This window comes from Vigna umbellata, chromosome 4 (genome assembly GCF_029865625.1).
Source record: "Vigna umbellata cultivar VRB3 chromosome 4, Vumbellata_1.0, whole genome shotgun sequence".
Classification (NCBI taxonomy): domain Eukaryota; kingdom Viridiplantae; phylum Streptophyta; class Magnoliopsida; order Fabales; family Fabaceae; genus Vigna; species Vigna umbellata.
In genome coordinates this window covers 29,333,369-29,343,643 of record NC_142168.1, presented here as the reverse complement: position 1 = coordinate 29,343,643, position 10,275 = coordinate 29,333,369, and the positions used below count along the sequence as shown (strand labels likewise).

At 29.3% G+C, this 10,275-nt stretch overlaps 1 protein-coding gene across 1 annotated transcript; it reads left to right on the top strand.

Annotated features, from left to right (window-relative positions):
- The first annotated feature begins 7,131 nt into the window (after nt 1-7,131).
- Nucleotides 7,132-8,470, top strand: LOC124841324 (CASP-like protein 4D1). Its single transcript, XM_047317575.1, has 3 exons — nt 7,132-7,280; nt 7,454-7,589; nt 8,219-8,470. Exons 1-3 carry the CDS (start codon nt 7,132-7,134, stop codon nt 8,468-8,470), a joined length of 537 nt encoding a protein of 178 aa, XP_047173531.1.
- Nucleotides 8,471-10,275: the final 1,805 nt, after the last annotated feature.

The window sequence follows — 10,275 nt, the reverse complement described above, 5'->3', positions numbered from 1 at the left end:
TAGTAGTTAAGATATTATCACACCAAAAGAAACAATTATGTTCAGCAAATTCATTTTGAGTTTCCTATGATTCATGGAATTTTTTTTTTAATTAACTCCAAATTGATATGGTTCGAAACAAAACTAGAGAATTATTAGATAATATTACACTGTATAATTTTTATTTATTAGGTTTATTATGTAATCTGTTGTATATAAAAGAATGATTAAAGTATTGAGGGGTTAAAGTAAGTTGGGTGAATATATTTTTAGGATTGAATGGAAAGAAAAAGTAAGAGAAGAAGAAGATGATGGTATATTGTTGTTTTCCAATATTGCACAGTGAAGCAGAAAATAAGAATGCAAAAGTATGGGATAAGAAACCCAAATTGGAACTTGGGTAATATTCTTGTCTTCCCTTTAAATTTGTGGAAGCGTATTTACTATTCAGGAATAATGGTGGGACGATGCAGCTGTGATGAGCACATGATTCAACTTTTTATCCACACAAAACCATTGGAGCAAAAATTATAAAAATGATGCATCTTTGTGGCAGCAACAATAATGAAAGCAAGTGTTTAAGAATACAATCATGAAAATAACTACTCAAACCCAAAGGGTGTTCTAATAACATGCAAATTGCAATTAGATAAATGATTTCATCACTTTTTCTTTCTCCCCTCTAACATATGTCAAATAGAAAGTGACACACACAGCAAGAATTCCAGTGAATTCCTTGGAAACATTAATTTGTCAGTTTTGTGGAAAAAAAGGTGGTCTCTACTTGGATTTTTCGTACCATGGTTTGGTTTGGTTTCGGTCTACGTGATTCTTTTATGCCCTTACATTAATCGATCTATGTTCATGATATATATCTTTTTTTTTTCTCTTTCTCTTTCTCTCCCTTTCACTATCTAAATGTCTCTATAACACATACCCATACACCCAACTCAGGGACAGGGTAGTGTTTGATTCCTTTATTCTTCCCAACGAGGAGAAAATGAATGAGACGATGAATGAGAGTGTTGAGGAAGAGCATTATCTAGTAGGACATGGGAGCGTGGGTTGTTTTTACCTTTTTTTTTAAAAAGAAAAAAAATGTTTAAACCTATTTTATTTTCCTATCTTCTTTTCATCCCTTTTCTCTTTTTCTTTTTGGTTGTAATGTGTACTCTTTTGTGGGAAGAAGACCTTTTAGTTTCCATGTGCCTCTCCATCACCTTCAACTATCATGGTGGCTGGATCATCTCACATGAAAGACAAAAGCCCTAAAAGTATGGGTTTATGATCACCCATAGGTACACCAAAGAAAGAGAGAGAAGATTTTTGCATAGTCTCCAAATTCTCTATTAAATTTTTGTTTTTCTGTTATAAATTAAAAATACACTGATGTTGATATATTAAAATATCAAAATCAGTGTATTTTGAGAACCGAACAGAAGAACAACACTGGTAAAATTTTAACAAAAAAATTGAAATTATTTTTGCATGAGACACAATGAGAGATGGTAAGGGAAATGCATGGAGTTTGGGTGTATTGAAGGGTGTGAGAGAGCATTTTGGGAAAGTAAAAGAAACAAAAAGTAACGAAAAAGAAGTTATAAGTGGTAACATGTCACACACAATGGAAAGAATAAAGATAAGGAAGGTGTTATTTACAACACAAAAGGCTTCCACGAATTGACATATGCTTTGCAAGGAAGGATCTAAAGGTTCCATGAATTTGTTGTTGTGAAAATATGATTTTTAGAAGTGTTAATTGTGTAATGGATACGAAGAAAAAAAGAAAATAAAAAAGTTTAGGCAACAAACCCTAATAATGAAATTGGGTGATGGGGCCCTTGTTAAAATTTGGGCATCTCTCATGAATGAGAATTTTTTGTGTGTAGCAAGTTGAACAGTGATAAGTGATGAAACAAAGCATGTGAGTGGGGATACCTATCTTTAAATCCAAAAAGAGCAGTTTGCTTGTGCTAGTCCAAAAGTCAAAGCATCAAATCCCAAACATCAAAAAAGCTCTTTGCTTTTTACAAAACAAAACTATCTTAAAACTATGTATTAATCAGTTTTTCCTATACAGTAAAATTAAGATCACACTCCCTTGTCGTCGACCCAGCCATCTTTCCAGATAAATACATACCAACTATTCTTATTATTCTCTTACTTATCTCTTTCTCACCCTTCATCACATATATTCACAAAAAATATATATTTTCACACATAAGTTTACTACTTTTTCATAATAATTAAATTATTCAATTTTACAAAACTCATTCTTAATAATTTCTTTTTCATATAAAATTTATGTTTAACTCATTCTTATCAAACTAGTTAAGTAAAACGAGGTTTACTTCTATTTACATATTACAATTTTAATTGATGGTTGTTTAATATTTAGAAAAATATTGCTATATAAAATTTATTATATATATATAATTTTGTGTTTTTTAAATGTAAAATTGAAATTTTTATCAATTTTAAATTCTAATGTATTTTAATCTTAAGTTTTAAAAATAAACGGAGATAGTCTTTTTAATTTAATAGTGATAAATATTTTTACCTGTTATATAAATTAAAATATGTCAAATAATATAAATAATTTAAATTTTAATAAAATTAACTTAGAAGAACTTTTAAAGTTTGAGAACTAAATTATAAAAAGTTTTGGGAAAAAAATATTTTAATTTCATGTTAAAATTTGTAGATTAAAAATATATTAATCTATGTCATTAGGTTATTGTTATTGTTAATGTCAAACAAAGATGATAGTGTTATCCCCTGAACACAATGCACACATCATTGACATCTGTACACATTTCTAGACTTTATCTTTCATATTATACATATGCTTTTGTAACATGGATATGACGTAATTAATTAACGTGTTTTTCATTAATTAATAATCAGTGTTCATATTTTAATTTTATATTTTATTATTGTAATTGCTTATAATATTATACATTATTTTAAACACGACTATCAGAATACCTATTACAAGATTTAACATAGTTTTTGTTTATGATTATTTATTATAAAATGGCAGTGTAAAAAAATTACTTGTCATACGTGTTTTCATTAAGTGAAAGAAGTATTGTTTGAAAAGATATACAATCATCAATTTCTTTTCGGATAATATATTTTGATATTTTTTTAAGTTTTACTTTAAATAATATGACATTTTTATGTTTCATTCATAGAAGGAAAATATTTGTATACCCAAAAGGTTTGATACTTTTAATCAAGAAAAATACAATAAATGCAACTTTTCATACAATAATTAACTTCAAAATTTTAAAAATTATACAAATTATGACTAAATAATAAAATATAGGAAATTACATCAATAATTTTGGCATGTGAATGAACATAGGCATTTGATTATTAGGGTGCAACATTTAGAGCAACATTATTTTATCCAAGTTGAGTTTGTTGTGATTGTGGCCATACTTTATATGGAAGGAAAAATGGTGTTTGATGTTACTTAAAAATATTAATATAAAGACAAGTTAGTGGATGACACAATGCTTGGAATTTGGTCATCTAAAAAAATTGTTAAGCAATGCTTACATACAAAGTAATATAACTAACTCAATGAATTAATTCAACCAAATGTTGTGATATATTGGCAAATGCATATTCTAGAAAAAGCACAAAATTATTAGGCGCAGAAAGGCATTTAGGTTAATCGAGGAACCTTTCCTATAAAGCACTTTAATTTCCTATTCAATTAGTCCATTTTTTCAGCTACCAAGTTGTCCTCTTTATAGTTAATGTGTGTCTCATCTCAACTTACTTTTTTCTCATTTTAGAATGTTTATCCTCAAAATTCCTCCAATTAATTATATTTATATAGCCCAATATGAAATACAATATTATACTTGGAAATTTATCTTTAATGGTCTCTTGAAAATTGGATTAAGACCAAGAAAGTTTATAGAAAAAAAATTTCAATTGGGTTTTCCTAATATTAAATTAATTTCCATTCTTCTTTTATGATTGTGTTGTTGCATTTTTATTTTTTATTTTTTTGGGGATTTTTCCATTTCATCGCTTACGTTACTGGATTCAAAAAAATTTTATGACCCATGTTTTCGTTGACTTGTGTCGGGCTTGAGTCCAAGTAAAAGAGGTAATAGTTTTTACCTTGTTGCTAAAAATTAAAAAGAATCAACCGTTTGGGCTTTTTCCTAAATTACGCTTAGGCTGATACTATTTGCACCTTTCTCTTACTCGTTACACCTCCACTTTTTATATGCTAAATATACTCTTATATTTAGGAGTCTTAAAATGGGTTCAAATTTGTGAGTGAATCAACTTACTCTGGATTGAAAATATATAGTTTTTTAAAATGTGGGATAAATTGAACATAACCATCAAGTTAAATGGTTCTTTTTAGTCTGGTTAAAAAGGTAAGTTGATCTATAATATACTAATAACTTTTTATAATTTTAATTATCATTTTTGTTTTATAATTATTTATTTATAGTTAAATAACTTTATAATTTGATTTGTTTTAAGATTTTAATATTGTTCAATAGTATTACAATGTTTAGCTTTTTTTTTTGTCTAATTATATAAATTAATTCTTTAATTTTTATAGAAATCAAAATAGGGTCTTCTTCTACGAGCTTAATTTGTGTTGTGAACTGAAAGACACTGGATACATTTTATGAATTACTTGGAATAAAAGGATATTTCCAATACCATAAATATTGACAAGGTTTCAAGCTAATCTCCTCAGGGCATTTGCATCCTATAAATTTTTGTATTTCAGAATTAAGAATATATATAATTTTTTATATTTTGGACTGTGTATTTCAGAATAAAAAATTAAAAACAAATTTCGAATCATACATTTAAGAATACAAAATTTACATACATTCTTAATTATATAATTTTAAATAAAAAAATTTAAGAGGTGTAGAAAGAAATTAGTACAAGAAGAGCTCAACTTCCCAATGGATCAACATTTTTCTTTGGACCGTTCATTCAGAAGAGGGTGATTGGTATTAAAGTGATTTAGACCACACACTCCTCCCTACCTCTCTTCATTCCTCTTTTATCTTTTCAATAATATTTAAACGGACATAAATATGCGTTAGATTTTTAAACGGATGTTAACGTCCGTGAATGGATATCGACATTCGTATCATCTGTTCAAGAATCAAGGGCCAATGGATGTTGACATCCGTCCAAATGTCTCTAATGCGTGATGTCAACTCAAGCAAATGTTCAAGACCCTAATGTTTTTTTTTGACAGCATGAGCAAAGGATGCGCATATGCTGATTGCACGTCTCTCTCTCCCGGAGGAATGGTTAGATGAAGAGGTCGAACTTTTTATTTTAAAAAAAAAAAGTATACAAAAGTAATTAAGCTTTGCAAAATTTCTTTGACGTGTACGAAGGGGAGTTAGTGGCAATGTTTGAACAACATTTATCAGGGAAGGATAACGAGAGTGTTTACACCAAGGATCTCCCAGTTGTGCCTCTCTTATGCAGTACGTGCAAGTGTAGAAGCGTGAATATGTTGGAGTGTAGGAAGATTTAAGATTTTAAAAAAGATAAATAAAATTAAATAATAAAAGTTAAATTAACATAAGATATTTTTAGAATAAAAAAAATAATGAAAAGGTGTAAGGAGCACTTGAAATGGTGGATTAACAATTTTCAGTGATTTATTTCAATTTCAGTACAAACAAACTGAAATCGGGTAGCCCAAAATAGAATGAAAGATAATTAAGAACTAGTAAACGAATTTGCAGAACGTGCAGCTTGATTTTTTGAAGTTTATGATAATTTTAAATTATATACTATCATAGTAATAATAATATTATTAATAATAGTAATAATAATAATAAAATTCAGGGTCATTTTCACCTTTTATCTTTCATTGAATGTAATTTTATCATTTTGTAGAAGACTTATTCTTGAATACAGTTTAGCGATAATATTAAGAATATATGTGAAACAAAAGACAGATTTAAAAGACAGAAAATATTTATAGTGAACTTTTAAATAAATTAAACTAACCATTCTTCAAATTTTACGAAATTACTAGACTTTTATGTTTTTTTTTTCTCCTCCATTAAATTAATCTTTCTCAGCGGTTGTTTGAAAAATATTACCTATTAGATTCTTCCACTTTGAGCATAACTCACATGAGTAAAATTCATTTTTAACTCGAAATCTTAAAATAATAAAATTAACAATCTTTTCTCTTTATAATTTCAAACACCTACTCCACAAATTACAAATATAAGAAGCAACATATAGTTTTAATTGAAATTATAATAATCACTTGCCGCGATAAGCCGGTGGTGGTGAAGAAGAAGAAGATAGAGTGAAAACCTAAGTCATAGTGATTTTCAGAAGTTTGGCAGAGTCCTATGAGAGACAAACCAAATTATTAGCACAGCTCACAAAAAATCACTTCCTATCGTAAATTAATTTGGAATCAGACAAACACAAAGAATGTTTATATTTTCCACCATTTCTTGGAAATCCCTCGGCTTTTCCGAAAACAACACGTATCCATTTTCTCTGTCATTTTCCCCAACGGAAAACTGTCTTTTTTAATCGAAGATTTTGGTTTGAATATGTTTTTTCATCTGATTTTAAAATTAATCTGTATATACAATCTGTCGTTTAAATACCATTAAAGATATTATATATTTGCATGGTTAACCAATTAAAATATGAAAAATAGTTTAATAACACACTTTTACATTGAAAGTCTTTCTAATTGTAAAAGAATAAATTTTTATATTTAAAAAAAATAAAATAAAAAATAATATCAAATGAATATAAAAAAAAATATTTTTTTAAGTATTGGTTTACAGCATGTTATTAATTTGCATTGCTATTATCTGTTTTAAGTGTTTTATTTAAGCTAAAAACAATATCTTTTTGAATGAAATAAGTGTAAAAATTAAGGGTGGTGATTAATTGAACAATGAATTGGCATTGCTGTTTGCTCCAACATCCATCCAAATGAGGTTTTGCATATTATACAAAACAAATGGCATTGGAGCTAACGAAGAAAGACCAAGAAAATAACTGTCTTGGTTATTAGTTTTGCATATAAAAGGGATTTCTTGGTACAGAAGATTGTAAGAACAGTGTTGGAGAAAAATACCGTAATTTGAAGCAAACATGGTGTCAAAACCTGTGGCCAACTCAATGCTTTTTCTGAGGATTGTTACTCTGGCAGCCTCAGCTGCATCTGTGGCCTTACTGTTTACTAACAAAGTCAAATTTGATGATGGAACACGGCTCAGATTTCAAGATTTCTATGCATTCAGGTAACAAATTTTATAAAAACCTTACTGCAAAATTTCTTTACACAAGCACTTATAATGTAAATTTCTACCATGTATAAATAGTTAGAAAATGCATATAAACCAAACTCTATTGAGTGGAAATAATAACCTTAATTTGTTGAAGCTTATATGCCATGGTTATGTGAAAAATGCAGGTATGAAGCTGTGGTTGGAATAATCGGTGGTGCATATTGTATATTGCAGCTACCATTTGCCATATATTATTCAGTACACCAGAAGAGGTTGATACGCAATGGATGCTTGCCTGAATTTGACTTCTTTGGAGACAAGGTCCTACATTTTCTTATTCTTGTTTTCTACGTCCTTAATAATTTAATTAAAATTTTTACTATTGGAAGGTTCACATAGTGATAAGATCACTTAGATGATGCAAACTTCAATTTATAAGTTGATTTTATGAGATTGAGTTAAATTTAAGTTTATTTCTTAACATGACATTGGACTGTCTATTAATTAATGTCTAATCTCACGCATATACCTTGATGTTAAAGATATAAGCTTGAGAGAAGGTCCTAAATTTTCTTATTTTTGTTTTCTACATCCTCAAAAATGTAATTAAAATTTTTATTATTGGAAGACTCACATCGACTAGTGATAAGATTATTTAGAGTATATAAGTGGATGAAACCTCATTTTACAATCAGGATCGGATCAAGTTAAATTTAAAGTTCATATCTTAACATGGTATCACGTTACTTATTAATGTTTAATGTTACATATATATTTTGATGTGAAAAATGTGTGCTGAAAGTGTTACATTAACTAATAATTAACGTATATAAATAGGAGAAAATTTTACCTTCCAAACCAGTTTTATGGAATTGATTTAATTCAAATTGTTAACAATTACTGTGTGCATATGAGCAAATTGAAAGAAAGTAAGTTGTGTGAAATTGCAGGTAATTTGTGTTCTTCTGGGCACAGGAGTTGGTGTAGGTTTTGGAGTGTCTTTGGAATTTAAAAAGTTCTTCGATGATTTATTTGAGTCTGTGGGTATCCTAAAGAGTGACCCTACAAGGAAGGGATATGACAGGTTTTTTGTTCGAGGGATTGTGGCTTCTGCTGTTCTCCTTGCTGCATGCCTTTCTATGATCATTGTTTCTCTTATTTCTTCCATCAATCGAAATCGAAGCAAAGGCATTTTTAATTAATTGATTTTATTTTTCATCATCAATTGAAGTGATTCATCACCTCCTAAATAAGTCTACTTCATCCGTTTCTCATGTCTTCACCATTGGATGGGGTGCAAGAAGAAACTGTCCAAAGAGGAAGAAAGAAGAAAAGATTCACAATGTGATTTTTATATTTCAATTTGTGTATTTTGAACAATCAGATATTGTTTTTACTTTTAATATCTGGCCTCAAGTATTTTTTTTCTTCTAGAATTTGAGTATTAAAAAATTACTAACTCAAGAATAGTTTTGAATCGAACTTCGTGAATAAACGAATTGTAATTAAAGAAACTCCACTCAAAATTATCAATCAAGTTTTTCAATAAATATTACCCATCATGTACATATATATAAATATAGTTATCTAAAAAACGAAAATACTAGTTGAGGATTTTTTTTATTAAACTAATGGTGTCTTACTTCCAACTTGCAAGACAGTCAAATTAAAATCTCAATTCAACATTTGCATTTATGATTTTAATTGGTGAATAAGATTCAACGTTCAACTTGTCTAAATCAAACTTTACAGTAAATTCAAACTTTGTAGTTTTACAAGTAGTTAAACCTATAGATAAAGCATTTGATGTGAATCAAATTTTAAGTTAATTCAAAATATTTGTGCCCGAATTTTTCCTAAACAAAAATATAAAGATTATGACCAAAAGATACACCGAAGCATGGAATTGAAAAGAAAAGAAAAATTAATTACAAATTTACTCCATTCTGTTGTTTTTAAAATATAAAACTACACTTTTTTTTTAAATTTAATGATGGAGAAGTTTAATACAACATTCGTAAGTGATTAAAATTGATTATTTAGTACATACACGATTTAACCTTGAATAAGAATAATATAGTTGTATACCAATTAAGAATAATAGTTAAGTGCATTTAACTTTATTTTTTATTTTTACCTAATATGTTTTTATTTATATTAGAGTTCCAAATATCTTGATGTGTATGACTTCTATAGTTATCAATGATTTGACACTAGTACAATAAAGAGTAAAGGCACCGGTTATATATGTTTATAGGCATCGGTTCTACAATCGAAACATACGTGAGCGAGGTAAAAATGTTAAGTTTTATGCCTCGGTTATAGATCGAGATAAAACGAAACATAAATATGCCTCGATTCTTAGATAACCAAGGCAATAGCATGTGTGTTTTTTTTTCAGACTTTACTCGGTTCATTCATGCCAAACAAACTCAAGATTTCCCAATTTCAGCTCAAGAATCTAAAACAAACAAGAAAACCATAACAGGAATCAAACAAGACACAATATTACAACAATCAATGTCAAAAATATGTCTACAGAAGCAACAAACATCATGAACTCATACATATAAACAACCAATGTCCAAATTACAACCCCAAAAACCAAAGTGATAATTGCAACAACTAATGAGAAGAAACTCAGATGCAAAAACTCAGAAGCAGAGATGAAGATGGACTTAAGCTGAAACGTTTTAGATCAAATTTCTTCCTCTTCGCACATGGGTTTCTCTGTTCTTCCCCCAACAGAAGCATCTCCGACCACCACCATCTCCCCCACGAAGGTTGCCAGCATCCACCATCATTGACTTCCTCTGCTCCCCCTCCGCCGTCCCCACCCTCCTCGCCACCATCACTGACTTCCTCTGCTCCGCCTCCGTCGTCCCCACGAAGCTTGCCAACATATCCTCCGCCGTCCCCACCCTCCTCGCCACCGTCACTGACTTCCTCTGCTCCGCCTCCTTCCACGAATCCTCCGTCCTCGGGTGGTTCTCCGCTCCTCATAGAT

Coding starts and splice junctions, on each gene's coding strand:
- LOC124841324 (XM_047317575.1), top strand. CDS start 7,132: ATGGTGTCAAAACCTGTGGCCAACTCAATGCTTTTTCTGAGGATTGTT. Junction 7,281..7,453: donor CAAGATTTCTATGCATTCAG/GTAACAAATTTT, acceptor TGAAAAATGCAG/GTATGAAGCTGTGGTTGGAA. Junction 7,590..8,218: donor TTGACTTCTTTGGAGACAAG/GTCCTACATTTT, acceptor GTGAAATTGCAG/GTAATTTGTGTTCTTCTGGG.